This window comes from Neodiprion pinetum, chromosome 1 (assembly GCF_021155775.2).
Source record: "Neodiprion pinetum isolate iyNeoPine1 chromosome 1, iyNeoPine1.2, whole genome shotgun sequence".
In the NCBI taxonomy this organism is placed as follows: Eukaryota; Metazoa; Arthropoda; class Insecta; order Hymenoptera; family Diprionidae; genus Neodiprion; species Neodiprion pinetum.
Genome location: NC_060232.1, coordinates 11,613,864 through 11,638,123, shown reverse-complemented (window position 1 = coordinate 11,638,123; position 24,260 = coordinate 11,613,864). Strand labels below are relative to the sequence as shown.

The following is a 24,260-nucleotide window of genomic DNA, read 5'->3' as shown; positions in this document are numbered from 1 at the left end:
ACTCAATTCAGAACAGTATCTCATCATTCTCAAACAAATAAACCTTAAATATATTCAAAGAATTATCAACAGTCACCACAATACAGCTTCAGAATATGTCAAAAATATTCTCCAAAATTTACATTATACAATTATCAACATTGGTCAAAAGTGTTGCAGCCTGCGATGATTGTTTGAGAACGAAAGGCTTGAGACCGGTCCTACAAAAACTTGAAAAAATGTTTCAAACATATTTTGCAACTTACATTGAAAAAACCTCATGTTACGTTATTTCCTTAAACATCCAAAGCGGGTATCAGATAGTCAGTAAGAATATGACTTTGTTATTTCATAGTACCTTAAATCTGTGCCTCTAAATTTTCCAGATTTTTTAAATCAGGTTCAATAATTTTCCTCAACTTTTTCCAGCGATTCTGAAACTCTCGGCCTGGTTCCCTGATTCCGCGGCTGGATCCGAGTGCTGTTGCACCAAAAATGGTATAACTCAGTCAGTACCTACTCGTTGGAGTTGGGATGAGTATTGCACGTTATAAACAAGTATAAGGTATTCGTACATGAAAGACGAGAAAACGAGCTGCGAGCAGCTGTTGGGAGGGGATTTCCGGTGTCGCCGGAAGTCGTCAGTCCTCCCGCGCCCTGCCACCACCAGCAGTCCATCTCTCTCTCTCTTCTCTCTCTCTCTCTCTGTTCTCTCTCTCTCTCTCTCTCTCTCACTTTCCTTGGCCCCCCAAGACCCGCCGGTACCGTACGCGCATGCACCGTAGAAGATGCATCTTCGGCTATATTGTAGATGCGAAAGATACCGCCCCGTTACCACGGAAGTCTAATTAGTATTCCAGGAACGAACCCTTGAGGCTTTTCTATCATCGGTCCCGCTTCAGCTATATACGTATAAACGCGGTGTACGCTACTGCAGCGCTGTAATTTGATACGATAAACTTTTTTCATGAATGTATAATGCAACTGTTTATTGCCTTGGGTACCTACGTTTGAAAACCGTTGGATTGCTGGGGTCGAGCTTTTCGATTCTTCGAGCAACTGATCCGAGACGCTTTGAAATTATTAACTATTCTTGGAGCATCGTATAACAACCGAACTCGGTACATTACATCGAAGAGAGGAAAACATACCTATACGCAGTGATTATCTAACGACGGAATGGTCCGTCGTCTGCTACAATTCAATGCGCATGCGCTTAAATTCTAGAGAAGTTGTTCCTCGGCGTGACCAACCGTCATAAAATCAGGTGATAGGTCGCCATGATGTACATAACTTGAAAAATTTTCATAACTATCGGTGTCGAACACAACTGCCAGTGACAACTGTCAAAATTTTTAAGGTACGTTCGTGACGGTTGGTCACCCTGGCCAACAATTGCTCTCTGACAGTAGCGCATGCGCATTAAACTGTAGCAGACGACGGATCATACCGTCGTCAGATAATGTCTGTATGTCTAAACGTACACTTGCTTCAATTCAACATTCAGAAAAATAATTTATATTTATAATAAGTTTGAAACAATAATAAGGGAGGTACAGAAAATACGAATTAATTAGATAGTCACAGGGTTTCGTCAGCCAAAAACGGTATTGTATCTAGTGAAATTATAAGTTTATCAACTCGGATCAATTTGTTGTATTCAAGTGAATTCTATTTCATCCAAAAAAGTATTGCTTACAGTTGGATGAAACAAGTTATGAATAGGAAAATGAGGTAACTTGTTACTAATAATTCTCTTCCGGTGTAAAAGACAATCGAAAATATCTACATGCAATCATATTTTATAACGTGATCACTTTTTACGAAATCTAATTAATCTAGATTTTATATACCTAACCAATTATCGATTCGTTAACTGAATTTATTCGACTGGCTACTTCATATTTTCGATGTGCTGCTGCAGCGTTTCGATCATTAATTTTTTATTTCAACGATTTACCACTGCGCTGTGGTTCAAAATATTTTGAAGTCAAAAACCAATTCGAATTTCGGATAAGTCAGACGTTAACTCGAGTAGTAATTCGATATTCTATGATCGAATATTCTTTATCAAAAACAAAAAGAGATAGAGGAAAAAGTCTGGTACAATATCCGTAGATTTTTAAAGGAAAAAAACGATGCTGATATGGATCAACTTCTGAATTGTGCCATTGTTGAGATTTTGCAAGTGCCACCCAGCTGTTCGTTCTCTATCCAGAATTAGACGTTACTCGTATGACAAAATCTCAAAAATGGCATCATCTTTGTCCCTCACAACCCTACAAGTCTTTGTAGAAGACTTTTTCTAGTCATATAATTACATCCTTTTTCCATAGAAACCGACCACCCTGTACATCACTTATGCCTTTCTACCGACATGCGACAGTAATTGTTGGCGATTCAAAAGAAATAAAATAAAATCATGCATCAAGAGGATCCGACGCTCGCGTTTAATTACTTTATTGAAACTTCATTAGACTCTATAATATTGTGATGGTGGTCCATTCAACGCGCGATCTCCGCAAGGCAGACTACACATAGAGTGCAGTGTGCGGCTATCTCTCAGACCAGTCTCATTGTCAATCAACAAACTCTTCACCGGTCGATTGCAGAGCATACGGGCACAGTGTGCCAAAATATTGTTCATTGGCTGGAAACCGTGAAAACGGATCTGATCAGCGGCCTGTCACTTTATTGCTGCTTGTTTTATATTTTAGTTGCATTGCTATGATCGTTCATCAAAACTACGCAATGATTCCCCGAAGGGGATCTTATCTTTGTTAAGAGATTTATAATTAACAGTAAGAGTAGATACGTATGTACGAAAATTATGGCAGCGAACAGATGTTGATGTTGATCACGGATAAAAGAGAGGTCAAACTAGTTTCGAAGCTAAACGAAAGACTGGAAAATAAAATATAAGCAAAGAAAAATGAATCGATTCTATCATTGTAATCCAATCGAATAAATGTCTAACGTAACATACTGTTACTTTAAACACTTGGTAACAAAAAACTTCAGCTTCAAGGTTTTATACTTTCGCAAATTTGCCATAGACATAGATTAATGAGTATTATCTTTGAATTAGATCTGGAAAACAGCGGTGAAAATGTCAATGTGCAAATTTCTTGAACGTTTCAATTATAGATAACCCTACAAGTTTTATGGCTTCTGATTTTAAAGATCCACCAAAGTTTAAACTACAGGGTGAGGTACGTGAGAACGTATAGAAAAGTGCGACCGAGCTTTTTTCATGCTTGTGTGATTTGTTTATGATCAAGCTGATCAAAATATGAATTTTATTACAGAAGTTGATGGCACTCCGTAAGGAAATTTGTTTAAAATATGTGTTCCCACGCAGAAGTAAGTAATTCACCGAACAACTGTCTATGATGATCAGCACGATAATACGATTTCCAAATCCACGCATTGAACTGTCTTCGAGTGCATTATTGTGGACACTTTAGGAAAAAATATCAAATGTGATGGCTCAGATAGAAAGCGTCCCACCATGTCTTACCTCTTTGGGCGCCAACTTTTATAGCATCTTATGTAATTTCAAAGGTTATGCAGGTAGCATAAGTAGAATAACGCTACAAGACTGGGCGGCGGTGTAGAAAAACTAATTGAAGCAAGACATTCAAACTTTGAAATAATTAAAAAATCGACTCACCCTTGCCGCAAGCGCTCCTGTGACGTCGTCGGCGTGAAACTTTGGCTTCCTGGGGTGGTTGGGGTTCGGTAGTCTCATCATCAACAGTCGGAACTGGAGGCGCCATGGTGTCGGGTTGTCTGAGGGGTTCGATGACCTTCTTCATCGACTGATTCGATCCGTTGGTCTTGTTCAAGAAAGTGCCAATCGAGTGTCGCCTCCGACCAGCAGCAGCTGATCCAGGAACGGGAAGAGTGGCCGACACGTTGTAGTACCTGGCGTCCTCGGCTCCAAGAAAGACCTCCTCGCCAGGATCGGCCGTCGATTGGCCGATGACGACATCCTCGCCAGCGAGTCCGCAGTAAACCATGTCGTTGGACAGAAGTTCGCTCGCTGACTTCAGGATCTTCTTCCTCCCGGGTCGGCGTCTGTCGTTCTCAGAGTGCGAGTGGGACCTATGGGGCAGGTAGGGTGACGGTGGGGCTACGTCAGAGGGCCTGGGGTCGCCGTTGAGGAACTGCTGGGTCTTCTCCGGGTCAGCATTGGCGCTAACGGACCGGAAGAAGTTCTTGAAGCTGCGTCGTTGGGGCGTCGTGCCGCCTGGCTGAAGCGACTGGCCTCCGGTCTGGGCCAGGATCTGATCATCTGGTAGCGTCGATGAGCTCCTCGCCCTGTCGATTATTTGGATCGCGTTGCTGGCGATATTGGTCGAGGTTGTTGAGGTAGGCGCGACGCTCGCCGACGTCGTCGATCTCATCTTGTCCCCCTTTCGGCGGAAGAACGATGCCAGGCTTCTCGGCTGCGACGAGGAAGTCGTGGGGACCCCGCCGGATGAAGAACCGGGTCCCGCCACCGAAAAGTACGTTGGGTTATCTGTGAACATACGTCGGGCTGGGTGATCGAGTTCTTTGCGATCAGATTTCTGCGCAGCTGCGAACCTCGCGGTTGGCGCCACTATCGAGTCTTGCGCATTGCTCAGTACGATCGAAGGATCGACTTCGGAAGCACTCCGATCACTTGATCGACCGCAACTGAATACCGTTTATGAAAAAAAATGGATGAAAATGAAAATCGTCCGTTTCAGATTGGGCTTTTTCGTACTCGTTGAACACAGTGTGGTCTGACGATGCAGCGTATTATCCACACACGTGTACGCTACGTATCGCGCACGGAAGAATTCGACAACTGTCGTATCAGCTGTCAAAACATGGTCGCGATAAGAGAACGATCGCGTCTTAGTTGATATTCCAAGAATACCGGGGGGGTCTAATCGCACTTTCGTTGGTATGTTAGTCGAGAAAAACACGCTGATCTGAATCCACTTCGACTTAGTCCGTAATCTGACCACGTGTACTTCACGTATGTGTATCTACGTGTGAGAACCGTCGCCAAGAGGCGTCTGATTGAGACTAGACAAAACCTGAACCGTCGCAAGTCTCTATACCTGACTCTCTTTCTCTCTCACCCCCACTCTCTCTGTTCCTGTCTCTCTCTCTCTCTCTCTCTCTCTCTCTCTCGATATCTCACTCCGCCGACTTGCGTCAGTCAAGTTAGGCTTCGTTGGCTTAGGCTCTGTCAAGTTGGGTTGGGCTCGGGCTATGCTACCGGGTGGCGGGGCACCGGACGTGATAATAGACTCCTCCCACCCCCATGGGAGTTGAGGACTGGGAATCAAGAGTCCGTCCTACGTTCAGGACCGGAAGTACACTGCCGCCATCTGTATCTCTTTACCCTTTCTGACCCCTTCTTTGGGCCTCTTTTGTTATTGGTGGAAAGAGGTGAAGGGCAGGTTAGCTGGGGTTGGTGGTCGCGGTAGAAATGAAAATCTTGTATACAGAGATGCTTTATACATCTTTTATAAACGGTGAAGATCCCTAACGGTATATTGTCAAACAACGGAAAGTAAAAACCATCATGTCTTGCATAAATAATTTAGTCCAGACGGGCATTTGCCGCCGCTAGAATCAGTTGTGAATTTAAAAGACACTTTCACAGTATCTCACGCAGTGACGTGATTTTCGAGCAATGGGTTTTTTATTCCTATAGTATTTAACAACGCTTCGATAGAAACTTGTAACGGACCTACAGTTTATTAAAAACACTAATGCTGGGGATGAATTAGATTATTTTTATCAAAACAGAATATGCCAAGTGACGCACTTCGAATAATCATGACAATCAGCTGTTGTGGAAAGTTAACCGAAGAAAATCCTGCTGTTTTACGAGAAGAATTTTATGCAAGTCATCTTTTACATTTTTCACCAATTTGTAGGCTCATTTTTCGAGCTACATAATGTAATTGAAAATTGTTGTTCACATCTTATCATAGATAAATGTCATTCTTGAGTTTCTTAAAAGAATAGGTGAGTCAAAGCACATTGTTAGAACGTGTAATAGTTTTTTCAATTCTACCAGATATATACGCTGGTATAAATTTCTCAGTCTAACGGTACGATGTATACTTCCGATAAGCTTTAAAACCAGATAGGTATCTTATATGCAACAAAAATCTCGTCCGCACGCGACAGTTTTTCACAACAAGGTACCGTCTTTACTTTGTCGTTCGTAGACAGGTCTTAATTAATTTAATTTTTCATGATTTGTATAAGAATGAATGATTCTTACAAAATCTCATCTCTCACGGTGAACAGCATATGACCGAAAAGATTAACGTTTGAGGAATCAGATCAAACTCGAAAAAAGTCGAATCTGTTGTTCTTTAATTGGTCGAAATGTATCGCTTAGGGTGTTTGAGATGAAAATAATTTACGATTCTCCGCCATGGCACCCCCTAAAAAGTTTGTTTGGGGTAAAAGAAAAATTCTGTCAAAATATGAGCGTTCTACGGTATGTGGAACGTCGCGCTCATTTGATTTTTCTTTTTTTTCACATTTTTTTAAATTTCTGAAAAACACGTAGCACTTCAATTATTATTTCTTTCCTGACATTTATATTCAACCCAAAGATCACAATTCGTGACACAACAATATATCATCCGGGAATCTTATTTTTCTAAATTAAAAGTTCATATTAAATTATAACTATTTTATGAGAGTGAATATTAATTTTTATTATTAAATGAAAACGTCGTTCGATCCACTTCTCAAACATCAGCTAGAGACTTAACATTACAAGTTTGGGTCTTCTTTGTGACGTAAGTTGATATTATGATTGAAGTAAGCAATAAAAAAAAATTTAATCACGATACTTCATAAATTTTTAAATAATTTATCAAAGTAAAAAATCAACTGGGCGCAATCTTTCACACAACGTAGAACGCCCATGTTTTGACAGAACCTTTCTTTTAACCTGAAGAAACTGTTTAGAGAGTGCCATTGTGGAAAATCACAAAGTATTTTTTTCTAAAACACCCTCGTATCGCTATTTTCTTCGTTGGAAAAATGGCTAATTCTCTGAAACAATTGACACGAACCTACGCAAATAAATGTGAAATAATGTGCCAGCTACAGAAACATTGCTACATAAAATGATTCCAGATTTAGTACAATACTTCCATTCGAACCTATAAATAATATTCGTTAAAAAGCAGTCGACTCAATCTAATTGTAAATTGTACAATAATTTATCATATTTTACCGTAATATTAGAATATTTATCATGGATATTTTATGTGCGGGCGCAACAATTTGTTATCAACCCTGAAGCCATTTGCACGATTATATTTCAAATGATATTTCTATTGCTTGTACCGTAGCGTGATCGAAATTCGATCGATGGTTTGGTTTAGTCGTCTACCTGCTATTAAAAGAACTTTTTTCGTTTGAATGCAGTACGGGAAGAAAGAAGGCGAAAGAAGACGAGACGGATCTATCCCTTGAGCGGCAAATCGTAAGCATTGATGGATAAACGAGGGATAGCTTGCCCTAATTCCCAATATTAAGAAGATTAAACGCGAGACTCGGAATTCACACATTTCGTAAAATGATGCTTGAGTATAGTTGGTGATATCGAGCCCTGTGAAAATTTTCGTATTTTGAGAGTTTGGTTCCTGTGAGATGTCGAGCCACGGTAAATCAGGAGTTTGGTGAGCCAGAAAGCGACACCTTTGATTTGCATTGTTACGCGATAAATGGCATATTGCAAAAAAAAAAAAAAAATTGCAATACCAAATTCATATATTGTTAAGCTGCGATGATTTCTTAAAAAATGGAAGATTAAGAAATACTAAAATTGTTAATAAAAGCTCAGATTTTGATATGTCATTTTCAGAAAGCTTCTAAATTGAGTTAAATCTAGTAGATTCGTTCGATTTCACTCTTACGCGATGGCTCATTTTATTCAGAAACCTACTTTCTACATATTCACTAAAATAGGTTCGATTTTTTCTTAGTACAAGCCAATTGATTATAATCAATATTGGCGCTAGGACGTGAGATAAAATACTTAACCGTACCTACAGATCTAAAAAAAAGTGTTAAAGTGAAATTGTAGCAGGTATTACAACTCCTGAATAAAATGAGCCATCTTAGAGTAAAATCGAACGAATCTGTTGGATTTTTCATAATTTTAAAGCGATTTAAATTGCGAAATTAGTATCTGAGCTTTGATTTATAACTCCGATATTTCATTGTATTATTGTAGTTTCAAAGCAAACATCGTAGCTTACAAATATATCGTTCCAACGAATACTCAATGTTTGGCTATATTACATTACAGTTAATAACAAGTTGGTCTTAGCCTAAAACGTTATCTCGTTTTTGCGCAAGGCACGATATCTTTTTCGATGACGAAATAATCTTACCAAATTAGCCTTTATTATTCTAAAATTTATTAGCGAATCTAAATACGCCCATTTGCTACAGCGGGTTGAAAAAATAATGTCGTATTTTCTCATTTCTGTTGAAAGTGACAACTGCGAGTGTGGCAGGCAATGAAATGTCAGTTTCAGGCACTCCCTTCGATGTATGTAATATACCAGGCGGAAGCCTTATGCATTTGCCTTTCTGTAAACTTTTTTTAATAACTTTTGATACGTTGTACATGAACCCCTCAAAAAAATTTAGTCTATAGTCCCAAGTCGATACTAATACCAAGTCCAGAGAATAATAAATTTTGGAGTCTGGGCCTGCTGCGTAAAAAAATAGATTGTTGTAATTTCAGTTAAATTATAATTGCATTTTTCAAAGCATACTATTGTTGCGTATCAGCACATAATTTTGACAGTAACATAGCGGGAAAATGTCTTGAAACTTGAAAATCAACTGCGCATGCGCCAAATAATTCGATCTCATTGGTCGGCGAAATCTTCCCGCAGCGATATTTTTGTCTGCGATGCAGGCGGGCCAACTAACACAAAATTTGTAAGTTTGAATTTTCAAAGAGTATAAGCATTAAATTCCAACCGTTCTTTGAAGAATCAACTCTCCGACCCAACAACAAATGCTTTTCAAACTTTTCCGAGTCACTAGCTCGATTACTTGAGATTCTAACCTCGAAAATTCGTATCAACTACATCGCCGCCAGAAACAGTTTGACAGCTGAAACTCGGGATGGCCAGCCTGCATGAACAGCCGATAAAACTCGCGCATGCGCGGTTGATTTTCAAGTTTCAAGAGATTGTCCCGGTATATCCGCATATAATTTCCAAACACTTCTGAATTCTATCAAGTAATGACGTCACGTGAATCGACATACATTAAAATTTTTTATCTGACAATTCAGCCATATTCCAGTGTACAAGAGTTTGAAGCAAAGCAGTACACATCTGGCAAGACGATGTTTTCACTCAAAACCTTCCAACTAAACAATAAATAACTTTGTCGACAATGAATCAATACACAAAAATTTCTTACTTGATTTCCAACGCGGAGTTTTCCCACTTTACAACATTCGGTGAACAGATGTGAGGGTCGCGTATTGTTTAACTTTACAAATGTACCCGATCCTTTTCCTACTTTTCGGAAGGAACAGCATCTTCGACCTTTCCGCTACTTCGAATAAACAGTATCGCTAACCAACCCAGTCAACTAAAATCACCTCCGTCACACCTCTTCGCCCTTCCACTTTTCCAAAAAACCTTGAAATTCTTTCTTTTATCAACTAACGACAGCCAGTACACACCGATCTTTCAAACAATCAACAACGATCCAACTAACCGACAAGTGTCAACGATCTAATCGTCAACTATTTAATAATCTTATACCAAATCAAAAAATCTGTTTGAAACTTTACGCAAATTTCGATCAATAGACGATCCAACAAGCATCTCATACTCTGACGAAGTGAAACTGTAACCAATTAGCAATAATAACTCAAATTGTTTATGCATAAAGTATCAGGATGGTTGGTTCTAATCGTCCCAAACGAATATCGCAAGAACGAAAAAATATATATGGAAAAGACTTATAAAAAATTTGAAGGGCTTGAATGGGAAAAGTTGATCCTGATATGGGTCAACTTGTGGAACGTGCTATTATTCAGATCTTACAAGTGACATCCGATTTTAGAACAGAGAACACGTATTTTGGATATGACGTCATCTGATTGCTGCGACAATTCTGCGACAATGACTGCCCGGCCAGGAAACCAGGCGATGAGAAATATACGTATGTCAGTGATTATATGTCGGTTTGCGAATGTAAAGTTCATAACATTCGTGTGATATACGTAGGAACGATGACAATGTGACCTCGATTCCGAACGTGACGATTTTCTTCATATCATTGTTCTATTAACTGAACGATCACCAATAATGTTGAAATGTTGTGTGTTGTGTTATATATTGTGAGAAGAAGAAGAGAGTGAAACGAGGAAAGAGAGAGATGAGCGATCGGAGAATTAGGAGTCCGCTATTGTTGTAGTCCAGTCATTCTGTCCGAAAAAAGACATACAAATGCAAATGAACCGAGAAGGCTAATTTTTACATATTCTGTAGCGAGGGCTTAGAAAAGCTTAACCTTAAATTGTAGACCAAGTCGTTCTATCTTGGAAAACAAGTTTTATCGAATATCTCGTGAACCGTGCATCCTACGACAAAAGCGGTGGACATCTTCCATATTCAATTTTCACCACTTTCTCTTGTTGAATATATTGAAATTGATATTGTAGAATAATTACTTGATTTTAATTTGACGGGAGATTAACTTCACTAGGTTACTTATAGACACATGGTGTACGTAAATCAAAGAAAACTGGTAAATGTAATTTTTTTTAAACAATTAATAAATTTTTTCGTTTTTAATTTAAATTTTTCGATACGACAGTGTTAAGTAACTTTTCGGAACAAAAATAAGAATAATAAAATTAATGCTGATTCTACAATTTTTAACTGGATCATTAAAATATTAAGAAATAAGATTGTGCTTACCAACAGCCATTGCCACTCAGATGACAGAAAATCGGTCATTCTGAAAAAAAGTAACAAAATTAAATCTCATACCTATTGTCACCAATTTAATAATAAAAATTTCCGCAAATCTAAATTAGAGTATATTTATCTGCTACATGCTAAATTCATTTTTAACAAAAGATGCTTAGAAAATTAATGTAATTATCTAGACTCTAGAGAATATGGCTGATTGACACACGTTCAACATGGTTTATAGAATTATGGTAAACAGAGCTGGTACACAAAATTTTTGACACGTAGGGAATATAAACACGTGGCATTCAGTCGCATAGATTATGTCAGACAGGAAATAAAGCATATGATCTCTTATTACGTAGGATTCATGATACACAAGCATATATCCAGGATTAGAAAAAGTTAGGCTTGCGGTGTGCTGTGGCTAAAGGATATTCAAGTCTCATACGAAATGTCAAGAGACGAACAATTGAAAGACAAAAAAATATGCATCATTCTTTGGTAAAGTTTAGAATACCGGTATTTCTTCGTTTTCTCCCAAAAAAATGTTGATTTGCCTGCATGACTATTGCCATTTGTATTTTACAAATACCCGTTTATACAGATTTCTCGGATATACGTTCTTTTTTAAAGCGCTACAACTTTTGCACAAATGTACGAATTTTGTTGATTTTTTTTCTTCAAAATATGCGTATTTTCATAGAATTCTAGAAGATTCAAAGTTTAGGTGGATCGATCCAAAATTATCGAAGTTCAGATCACATTATTGTACAATAATGCGAAGAAATATAAGGACAATTTACGGTAATAGCATCTCGTTTTTTTCTCAAATAATCTTTTGAAGGCTCGCTTGAAACAATTATGAATTTTTTTATATCCCGAACTATCTTCACTTTCAATTGGCTTATGTCTAATAAATCTGAAAAATTATTGATATTTCTTGATTAAAAAGTAAGCTCCTGTTGGGCAATTTGCGTTTCGAATACCATTGAGAAAATTTTTTACGCGCTAGGATTCTTTAGCGTAATGCAACTCGCTAAAAAATAGCCACGAATTAAAAGAGACAAACTAAAACTTTCTATCAGGCCGTACCGCTGACTTACGTAGATGAGGTGGGTACCTAATTTGACTGCAATATTGAATGCGTAGTGATTTTCAATCGAATCTGTGCCTAACGAACTGGGAGAAGATTCTGATCAAACATATTATAAAATATAGTTGCCTGAGGGGACAATCGAGATTTATAGTTAAGATCGCTTGTAAAATCATAGCATGTTTAACTAAAAACTTATCGGCGTGATTGATGATATTTGTATATAGATTTGACACAACAATGCAGAAATTCCACCGTAAGATGTAGTAATTTAAACCAGAGAGAAACTTTAGTCGGAGCAATATCTGCACGATAAGTGCCATAAAAAACGATTTTCTATCAGCTATGCGTAATTTTATTTATTCTGTGATATGCAAGACGCATTTTTGTTCCTATCAATTTACTATTGACCGCAAATCGATGAAAAACACATTCTTGGTTTATGAAAAATCGCTGTGCTCGCAGGGATTTGAATGGCAGACGTTTTCTTTAATAACGACATCGCCAACCTAACTGTTTAAAAATTTACGGCTCCTTTATCTAATCTGTTGAACGATATAATCTTTACCATAAAATATTATTGTCGATACGAGCTATTGCAGCGTGACTTGAACGTTACTAGGATAACTGCAAATGATCACAATTTAAATGAGAAATGAAATGAAAATATTTCAGCAGTCACGTAAAATTAACCGACACCAAAAACGATTAGTAACAAAGTATATCGTGTCATTGATTAATGTGAGATAGTCAATATTAACATATTTGTGAATGGTGACTGTGGAGGAGTTGCTCCAACCGCAAACCTTACAGATCATCATTAAAGCGGTGTGTTTTCAACGGTACCGAATAGTCGAGTTGAAGATCTATAAATAGACAACATTTAGCTTATTTGTAAAATTCTTTGCACAATCATTACTGTACCCTTGACCGCTGCATGTTGATTAACAGAGTTTGGTTAAATTAACGTTGATTTATAATTCACCAACCAAAAATTACAATGAAGTTCGTCATGCAATTGGTTGACTGAACAATAAATTTCGAACCCTACGAATTTTCAACTATTCGCAAAAATATTTCTCTCAAAATTAGTAAACCAACACGGGCATGTGCGATGGTAAAAGTTTCTATCAAGAGAAAAGGAAATTCGACGCTGTATCGAGTTGCGCAGTGAAACAAGATGGAACAACATTGTATCCCCAATGCAGACACGTGTTGGACACGGCTCCGAAAGGTGCCTAATAATAAGACAAAAATTGTACATGTCTTGCTTAATAATAAGTGGTATATTATTGCCGATCGAGCCGCACGTACAGGCGTTGTATACGAATAAACACGTAGCCACGATGAAGTCTACACGTACTATATATCTTCGCGCTGTATGTGCACCATGCATAAGTGCCAGCGGATGGCGATCAGCGACAACTCGGAAGTCCTGATATGGCCTTCTTCCGCAGTGCGTCTCGCATTCGTGATTCTGACTTATTTTTACGTCTTGTCGTTTGTTGTGTATAGCCGTGACTACAGGGTGTCCATTTTTATGTGTGCTTGACACAGAAAGGACAAATTTTTTAAGTATGTGCAGGAATATCTAAAAATTTAAGGCTCGGGGAGCAAATCGGAAGGGTACACGTGGAGGAAAAATTCTACCACAGGTGTTATTGAGAAAATTAACGTTGATTATCTAATACCTGGTAGTTTATATCCGCGTGAATCGTACATTTTTTTAACGCATTTTCAATAGCTTCTCGTTGATCATCATCGGCCAAGATTTCCAGTAAAATAAGCCTTAGAATTTCTGAGGAGTTAGATGAACGACGAGTGAAAAACGGCTACATAATTTCATTGTACAATCTCTAAATTATAAGGTGAAACGTGAAGCGCGATCGATTGACAATTCATAATTATTACTTATCGTCTCAATGCACGCTAGCATGCAACTTTCAGATTTCATTATGAATTTACATAGTGATCGATTGAACAATTTCTACGGCCAAGGTTTCGAATTTGAACAGAAACTTGTAAGGCGAAATTTAATGCGGTCCAATTCTGGTGTACTGGAAATTATAGAAACGTGAAAACCGATCGAATGGCGCATACAATTCAGTTATAACGGGGGTTGTATGAAAATAATTATTCGATATTGAGTTGTTGAGAATTTGAGGAATTCCTCCTTCAAAGTTAATCAGGTGTGTTTCTCGATTGACATTTAGGTACGTACTGTAACAAATGAAATTTTTCTCAGTATGTAACAAAGTATATCCTAAAACCTGTTCAGACGTTGTTGCTATCCACAGAAGAAAAAAAAAGGAATCTAAGTTGGTTCGGTAGTTCTGGAGTTACAAGCGAGGATACGGACAGGCGGAAAGAAAGACGTTGAGTTTTATTTATGCAGAGAAGAGATGTGGCACCGTAGGTACGTTAATGTATCTGCACACAGAATTATCGCTTCGGTCAAGCAAGGTTCTCACGTTTTCCAATGCCGCGAAGAGAGTTATTCGCGACGCGTGTTCAACCGTGTGTAACCATGTCCTTCTCTTGCCCGTGATAAAAACCTACATCAAAGAGCACTGACGTTGATAATCTCGAATCGCAATTGAACTTTCCGTTCGTCTTCTGCGGGGTTCTGCGATCTCTGATCTTATCGTGGCACGCTTAGCTCTCCTGCTGGGCGGGGACACAATTTATAGATCATTGCTGAGCTAAACATTTCATTCACCACTAGAAATAGTTCCGCGACTTTGAATCGGACTCGCACCGAACAGAACGTCGGCCTCTGCTCACTGAAAGTCGCTCTGCCAATCCCAGTATCCAACTTTACGTGTAGTATACGTGTAGACAAGTCTTGCTTCCATAAGTGTGGGAAAAAATCATGCACCGTTGATATGTACGTTAGGGTAGTCGATGAAAGGGTTGTCTTTGAATTTTCATTTTTCCAGAGCATTAAACGCTTTCAAGTTAGTTTTAAAAAAATCCTTGTAATTTTTAGCTTTCTTTCAACTCTAACAATAAGATAGTAGGCTTTCTGATCGAAGTATCTTATGGAAATAAAATGGGACAAGCTTCTGTTGCTCTTTGAAATTTTATAAGTCGTTAACGAATATACCCACAATAATGGAAAATACAAATTGTTGCAGAGAATTGTGACTGAGTCACAGTACCAATCAAGACTTTGTAAATTTTTTTAGCATTGCATCGATCAATACTAGTAGAAAGTAATTTTTCGATTTTCATTTATCATGTAATGAGGTTTTACAATAATGTAATTACATGAATTTATCTTAAATTTTATAGCCTACAAGTAATGTGCGATATATTTTATTACACGATTGTTCATTTTGTAGCTATACTTGACAGAATGATAATTTTTTATGAAAATAAACTTTAAATGTTAATTAATACATGAACGCTTTCATTTACGAATTTTATGCATCAGAGCTTTTTTGTAGAGCTTTCAATTCTCTACAAAAATATGTATTTTTCATTATTTTCGGTATACTCGTTAACGACTTATAAAATTTCAAAGAGAAAAAAAGTTTTTCTCACGTTGTTCTCATAAAATACTTCGATCAAAAAGCGGATTATCCAAGAGTTGATATAGAGAGCTCGAATCTTCAGGGAATTCTTTTTTATCAATTTGAAAACGTTTAAGCCCCTCGGAGCATAAAAATTCAAAAACAACCCTATTAAGGACCACCCCAATGTATACATAATACATCACTTTCCAAAGTTTTATTGCCTTTTGATTCATTTTGAAATTTGCAATCCCCTTCAAGAATAATGAACATGTATACAGAAACAGATTCAACATAAAAAAAAGGAAAAAATGTACCCACTAAAAGCAAGAGTTTTGAACAGCTTCAGAATTTTAAATCAGAACTGCACAAGGACTCAACTGCTTAAAAAATTCTAATGTTTTATTGTAACTTTTTCTGTGAACAAATTCTAAAATTGATTCACAGACTGATACGAGTTATTCATTCGGTAGTTCATACTTATTTCTTGACTCGATGATTCAGTCATTCCGTCATTATTTCTTAATATAATTAATTTCCGAAACACACTAAGAAAACGGTAACGCGAATATAAAGGTTGAGATATTTCGAGACCAATTTTATTTCATAGAACAACAAGAACGGACAAAATTCACATAGAAAAGAAAAAATGCCTATTTTCTATTGCAAAATGACCAAATTTTCATAGGAATTTCAATTGATCGTTTATTCGGGTATTTGTCCCTTTAGAAGTAGATTAAACTTTTGTCAAAAATGCAACGAACAACGCATAATAGATTTCATTTTTTCCGAGTACGTGATATTTACAGTGAAAATAACCGCTTGTGTCAGACCATGTAAAAATAGCGGCTCTTCGTTGTTCCATAAAATTTATGCTAGGAACAAGACGGGCTGACTAACAGATGTGAAGAATTGTACCGTATTCAAAAACAGCCGCAAAATACAGCTATAAGTAACGTTTAATAGATATTTTGTTTAATTCATGTTTGTACAGCTGCAGCAAGTCCAGAATGCCTCAGGGTCGGATTATTACCGTGCTCCGCGTGTTTATACCTGTACACCAGGCTAATAGCATTTTATAATTGCAGCACGAGTTTGCGAAAGGGTATTGAAAAGACTTTTCCCGAAGGTATCGGCACGTGCCTCAGAATACGTTAGCACGGTTATTTAGCTCTTGGGGCAGAACACTCGACTTCGAATAAAAATTGTTGTTCAAAGTTACTTTCGACTTGTTTAGAACTTTCCATCCCTCATATTTTCTTGTATTCCTAATTGCTCTAAAAGAACTCGGTATCGTAAAATCGTCATGAAGGTGTCCTGTTCGAATCCGTTGTATTAAATTTTATTTTACATTATGCTATTCCATTTGCACTTTTTAATCATTTCGGATTTGTCGACCGAAGTGAGCATTCTTGTGGATTTTTCATTTCACTGAAAAATATTGTTAGCGTGAATTATCGGTGCAAGTTTTTGGGATAGATGAAATATTATTGAAAGTTCTCGAGTATATGCCACGATAATTGAATGCAAGAATACGTGACATTATTTATTGTAATATAGGGATGATAACAGATGACTCTAATAACGTTTCGATGGTATACTGTAATATTCTCGAACAATGTATACAAATCGAAATTCTCAAATCAAAAACCTTTCTACTTCTGAATGAATTTTAGCATGCTGAACGTAGAATTTTGTAGAATACGATAAATTTTCGGTACAACTTGCAAGATTTCAAATCATCAAAATCCGTTGATCCACTCTCGAAATATCGTCGTTTCTTGAAATTTCAAGATCTACCAAGTACTCAATTTTTAATTTTCAGGGTGATTATAATAATATCTTTTATTCTTTTTTTTTTCGTCGAAAAAAAGGAGGGAAAATTAAAAAGAAGGCTTCGGTATTTAGAGATAAGAGAGAATTTATTTATCATGATTGCCTTTCCTGTCGTTACTGGTTAAACAAAATTATCCGCTTTGATCTGATCCTGCAATGATGTTTGAATTGCTTACAAAGCTTATTCGAATGTTGTATTTAATCGAAATATGAGGCTAGTCGTCTTTAAAAAACTTTAGTCAATGGCTGTGTATGGCATTTGAAAGATTCAAAAAGAAACGGAAACGATTAAAAGCTGGTCAGATATTATTAAATCATGTTGCAAAAACTATGTACCTAAGTATGTTACGATTTGGTTTTAAAAACCAAATTTTCTTCAAACAATTCAACGTTCACCCATATAAATGAGTATCGCTAGTTTAATAATTTGAAAACAATGGTTTCAGTATAAAATATCAATGAAAAGTAACTTTTCGTCGTTTACGATTGATGATAACGTTTATTGCGGTTGAGATAGATAGCTGGAATATCAGAAGAACTGTGTGAATATCAATTCACCTTGATTTCGGTACGATAAATAAAGACCGTCCCGCTACACATATCGGGACGGATTGTTTATAATTTTTACACTTTCCTCGCACCTGCCGCATATTTCCGGTCAAATACGTGCCCTTACAAACGCGTGCCAAGGAACACGTGTAAATCTTCTCGTTAATATTTATAGTTCATACTTGTTCCGCAGTTGGTTGCCCCTACGATTCCACGTACCTAATTCGTCTTACTCCGAAATCTCGAATTTGAAAAGTTCGGAAAGTGCCGAATTCAAATGACCGAGCTTCTGACCTGATTACTTTTAACCCTAATAGGACACTTGGGGTGAATTGCATCCGAAAAATTTTTCAAGACTTTTTTTTAGACATTTTTGGCACTCTCCTTAACTTTGCCGATGTCTTACTATATTTAAATAATCAAGTTTGGTTAGGAAAACTGAGAGAGCTTTTTCTGCGATCCTTAAACAATACCTAGATATTTCTTTCGGATATTTAGAAACTCATTTTTAAAGCAAAACATCACGTTTGAGATAAATTTCACGCAGTGTAACCGTTATGCGATTCTTCTAAGGTGTGACCTACTAATGTCAATGTGGCCATTTTGTTTTGTCAAAGAGTATCTATGTGAAGAAAAAATTCTAATTTTTTTTCAAATTTTAAATCTCACTCTTTCGAAAGATAAGAATTTTTAAAAAATTTTACCCGTTGAAACCTTGAGTGCATTCAACTCATGAAAAACATAGCATTCAATTTTTTCAATGGATATTCTACGATGGAGTAGAATTGATCAAATTGATAATGATTGGGTAAAACGTTTGATGATTTTGCATAGAATGCCCCATGTATGAGGTGTCGATCAAGATCAGAAATTGAAATTTCAGATTGCACTGGAATTTTTTTTACGACAATACTGACTACAAAATACAACCCCATTTGTGTTTTTATTTAACCAATCGTCCCAATCTGAGACACGATTCAATTTACTGTTTCCGGGGCACTCATTTTTTTAAATATAAAAAGATTCACAAAAATCTAGCGAAACGTAACACAATTTTTTGGCACTCGTCGAAAATAGAATTTTCATTACGGAAAAAGATGCGTTGTTTCGGAAGGTAATGGAAATAAAAAAAAAAAACAAATTATGATTGCGACAAATTCGTCATACGAAAAAGAGGAAAAGATTTTTAGTAATATGGGTAAAAAGAAACCACATTTACCTAGGGATTTACAAAATAACGAATACATTGCGAAATCAAAATTTTATCCCTTATAAATATTTATAATCATTATTTGAAATTAAATTCGACCGTCCAGAAGAACTCCAAAATTTGGTTGTATTTTTATTTTTTTTAATGTGCTCTGGACGTTTGCAGATTTCAGAAAAGTAGTTTTTCGGAACAAATTAATTAAATCATATCTGAAGACTAGATGAGATTTGTTATGTAAAAAAAAAAAAAAAAACAGAAATTAACGGGGCTGTGTTTTACGAATAGTATTTTCAAACGAAAGATTTCGGGGCAAATCTAAGATCTCAACTTCCGAACTTGATCGAAAACTCGTGGAATGCCCCATATATGATTTGCAGATAAGTTAGATGCAGTGTGTACCTCACGAGCAGTTGAAGCGGTTACAATCCAATTCAGCTAATAATAGTAGATTTTTATTGAAATAGAACGCGTCTGCTGATTTCAGGCCAGCATCTGTTTTTGTTTGATATTTGAGTTCACGAAAAAACATTTTCACGCAGATGTCGATTCTCGGCAGAAAATGTCGTTCACTCGAGCATCTACTAGCCATATTAAACAAATCTTTTTTTATCACGAATAAACGACAGATGAAATACCTAAGGAAAAATACATCGAATTTATTCACTCACGGTGAATTGTTTAGTGGGAACAGGTTAAAATGGCGTAAATGTTTTCTTATGTCAATGAGAGATTACTTTCAACTCTGATTCGTGAAAAATAACGTTTCGGGCAAAATCTTAATGTGTTCAGTGCGCAGAATCAGTTGTCGAATGAATATATAATGCAGAATATTGGACACATCTGTCCAGATGTGTTCGTCGATGTAGCAATAATCAGGCAGCTCAAAATGGCGGCCGGTAATTATTATGACGCAAATCATTGGCGCTATTATACATCGCAGAAATCATTAATATTTCCGTGTGCAGGCATTTCAGAGATCTTACATCCTTGGTGTAATTTTTAACAATACTAAATGAATAATAAAATTCTTTGATACGGTCAAGGAAATTCTTGGTAGTCCAGTTCCATGGATTTATATATTAATTTTGCATTTTTATGCGGTAAATACCCGCAATGTGTCGATTAAGACTTCACATGAAATTTGGGGGGATCAGAAAATTATCACTTTTTCGTAGTTTCGCTGAAAATTAATAAATTAGAATTATCTAGAGGGCGAGTTGTTGATTATCGATGAGTCGTGAAAACAACCAATCTAACGATATTGTTTCAAAATCTATTTCTTAATTTCGTTTGGCCCTGACTTGCATAAGAAAGATTTATGTCAATTAAATAAAAGTGACATACGTGAATTTTGTAGAAAAAACGAGATAAAGGGACACGTACAACAAAAGAGGTAGATATTCTTGAACAAGAAATTGAACGTTTTCGTATAGAATCACGGCCTAATACTAACAAAAAATGTTTGTATTAATGCGTTATAAAAATAGGTCAATTTTGAGAAAATAGAATGTGTATCGGACACTATAAATACGTATGTGAAAAATTCTTATAATAAAAATTTAACAAAAGTGCGAAAAGAAATGTTCACCAAAATTATCATACAGAAGTTTCATTCGTACAAAATATATACATGAAAACTGTGATGAATATACGTGAAAATTTTATCATCCAGGGGCTATTTTAAATTTCAGCATACCTGACTTAATGTGCATCGAACTTAAAGTTACAGGAAAAAGGAGTACATATTATAAGAAAAAATGAAACTTTCGTATCTAGGTTTGCAACAACGGAAATTTTCAGCTGCAGCTGACAAATCTATGCACCGAATTAATTACGATTTATTTAACCACCCGCAACGCTAGTTTCGTCGTTCCTTTCGAAATCCTGGAAAGTCTGGGTAAATCACACGTGCATAAATGGGGTGAAGGGGAAGGGGCAGGGGAGGGGAAAAACGGGAGGGGTAATAGAGAGCAGCGCACGTCTGGTTTGGTTCGCCTGTCAGTTTTAGTCTATTAATATACTTGGTGGGCTGGAACACCTAATGGAACGAATATTCGTTGTACCCACCCACAGGTTCTTCAAAGCGGTCGGAAAAATGTATTATTTCACTTGTTACAAGCCTTAAAGCACACTGTATTCCACACGCTGTACGAAAGAATACTTCGTCCAATATTGAACGTACTATCGGGGTTGGGATATATTCGAATGTTAATGAATTTAGAGCAACTTTCAGCGCCAATCGAATTCTTCTTAAAATACACGGTCGTCCAAACTGCTTCTAGTACCGAATCGGAAATATAATTTGACACATCGTTTGACAGAATATCAAGCTTTTCTCGTACGCGAGAATACAGAGGTTTTTTCAACGAGGGACAACACCTTTTGCAAATCTTGTCTATAATCGTAAACACCAGAAGCAGTGTCGACGACTGACGAATTGAAATGGTGGTAGATTGAGTAGCACCAATTTTTCCTCCATCGTTTATCATCGGTTATACAATTTGAGCAGCAGGTAATTACCCTGCCGTCATAACAGAAGTTAACAGTACAATGAAGCTCACCAAACAATCTCCGTTCAGGTATATGTTCCAGATTGTCAAACCTGAAGTTGTCAAGATGAGAGGAACATCGCTAGAGAACACCGAGCACCAGTCAATGGGAACGATCGGACACAGTTTCTCTCTCACTCTCTCTTATTTTCAACCTCGTGATATTCTTCCGAAGTACGAAGGGAATTGTTACCGCAAACGGAGACGAAATCGTGTTGAGAAAAAAGGTTCGATACCCAGAGTTCGATTTGCAGAGTAAAGGAGACGAAAAAAAAATCAAAAAAAACAAAAAAAACAAACAAACAAACAAACAAATAAATAAATAAATAAATAAGCAAACACGCACGCGCACTGGCGGTTGTCGCGAATCGACGATCCTTTGGTTAACGCTGGTCTTCGTACACGCGAATGGTACCCAGAATGTGAGGAGTCCTCGCGTTCGGTTCGCGACCGCGCAACGCGACGTACTGACAGAGCTTTTGCTTCGCCATGCGACGCGGCCACGTGACCGCGTTCAAGTCTGGTTAGGGCGCTCCTCGGAACACCCGCGCATCTGGCATCTGAAAGAAACCGTTCCCTTCTTCGGTTTGCCTTGCCTTGCCTGCGTTTCTTTGCCGCGCGCCTCTCCGGCTGCGATTTAACATACGTGCAGCTGTAAACGCACGGATTTTGCTCCAGCTGCGGATGGATATACGCGGTGACGAGGCCACTTCGTAATTCCCTCTCGAAAACTTCTTCGTTATCGTTAGACTTGTCTGACTAAGGTTTTGTGGTCTTGACTTCTCGAAACGCGAATTCTTGGGATGTCTGGACTCGCTCGAGAGGAAAAAAAGTTACGAGGAATCGAGAAATTGTAGTCTTGATTGTGTGTGACTTTGATCTAAGGATTGTTTTTATGACGATACTTCAGGTATCTAGTATTTATTTAATTAAAAGATGGTGTGATTAGTATTTTTAATTACATCAGGAAGAAAGCTAAGATATGTAGTCGGATGATCTACTTTTTAATAAAAAGACGAATTTAAAGTTTAATAAGAAGGTACACACAGTATAACTTGGATAGTTTTGATAGGAAAATGTCTAAGTAATTAAAATTTTAATTTAAACAAGGTTGAATAAATAATAAACGTTCATGGTTATTAATAAGCGTAATTTTAATTTGCATTTAACTAACAATTTTATGATTTTTTAAAGGCTTTAGACATTTCTCGAAAATTCGAGATTTCTCGAGTGCCGAGAGAGAAATAAGTCAAGGAATCAGAAGCCCTGCGTCTGACAAGCGTTAATTAATGCAACCAGATTGACAGCTAACCATTGACCGTATTTTCTCGCGTGTGGATGGTATGACAGCTGTATGTTATCGATTACGTTTCATTAATTTGTATGATATAAGTAATTTGAAACCCCAAAAACTATAATTTGCATCCATTAAAATTAAAAACTTTGATTATGTACTAACAAAATGGCGCCGACAATCAGACTCCGACGTCATGGGGTCATTTTCTAATAAAGAACGTGCTTTTTGCAATCCATGAAATCTTGAGTGTGTTTCCTGCTCAAATTTCCCCAAGTTTCAGACTCCAGCATCAAGTAGACAGTATTTCGCGATCGATCATGAAAGAACTTAAAAAGAATGATTTCGAAATATGAATCCCTCAGATGTGTCATTGGAACTACCAATTTCGTTCTGTAATACATGCGTACGCGCAAAAGTAATTTTTGAATATTCGAATCAAGAGGTAAAACTGCGCATCAAAAATAATTCTTTTAGTACTAATATTGGAAGTGCAAATGACGCTAGATTATTTTTGGCTTAACGATGAAGATGAATGATTGTTCTTTACTATAATTTTGATAAGGGTGTTGAAAATTTAGCGCAGTATGCACATGGCTGCTGTTAAAAAAACTTATGCATTCTTTGCGTGGAACGAACATATAATAATAAATATGAGATCCCGTTAAGAAATCCACAAAATTTTACCTGCGCGGTAGAATATACATATTGTATACACTTCTGAAAGTGCTTAATTATTTTATCAGATAGAAATACGAATATACACACGGAAAAATTATTTTCGATTAGCTTGAATCGCAATAGATATGTTTTCAAACACGTGCTTAAAGAATTCAATTTTCAAATCCCGTGGAACGTATGTAAGGTGTCTCATTTCCGATCAATCTAGTTGAGCAACGTTTGCGCATGCGCGCAGCTGAAGTGCTCAATTTTACACACGAGGGCTTTCTTTAGCGCGCGTTCGAATAAATCAATTTCACGCACTGTCATTAATTGTAAGCTTAAGTTACCTAAGCTCAATTTTATGCGGTATCAATGGCTCGTTTGTTGCTTCTCAAATCCAATTTCCCTTCACAAGTATCGCAAGAAATAAAGTATGTCACACATGCAGATGGGCGATAACTGATTCGTGTGATTATAGCGCTCGCCTTGCTTCATGCTGCAAACTTCACACTCGTCGGAAGCCCGCCACTTTGCGCCCTTGTAACACAATATACTGCCATTCGAATATAAACCTATGAAATAATCTACTTGGCGTA

At 37.1% G+C, this 24,260-nt stretch overlaps 1 protein-coding gene across 3 annotated transcripts in view; it reads right to left on the bottom strand.

Annotated features, from left to right (window-relative positions):
* Window positions 1–21,936, bottom strand: part of stumps (DBB domain-containing protein stumps) — a 75,285-nt gene extending 53,349 nt beyond the window's left edge. For all 3 annotated transcript variants that reach the window (XR_011176963.1, XM_046637313.2, XM_046637312.2), the window contains exons 1-3: window positions 21,720–21,936; window positions 10,959–10,998; window positions 3,653–4,504 (exon numbers count right to left, since the gene is read on the bottom strand). Coding sequence is in view for 2 of the 3 variants with exons in the window: in XM_046637313.2 (XP_046493269.1) it covers window positions 3,653–4,504; window positions 10,959–10,968 (862 nt within the window). In the remaining variant the exon portion in view is untranslated. The remainder of the gene's footprint in view (window positions 1–3,652; window positions 4,505–10,958; window positions 10,999–21,719) is intronic.
* Window positions 21,937–24,260: the final 2,324 nt, after the last annotated feature.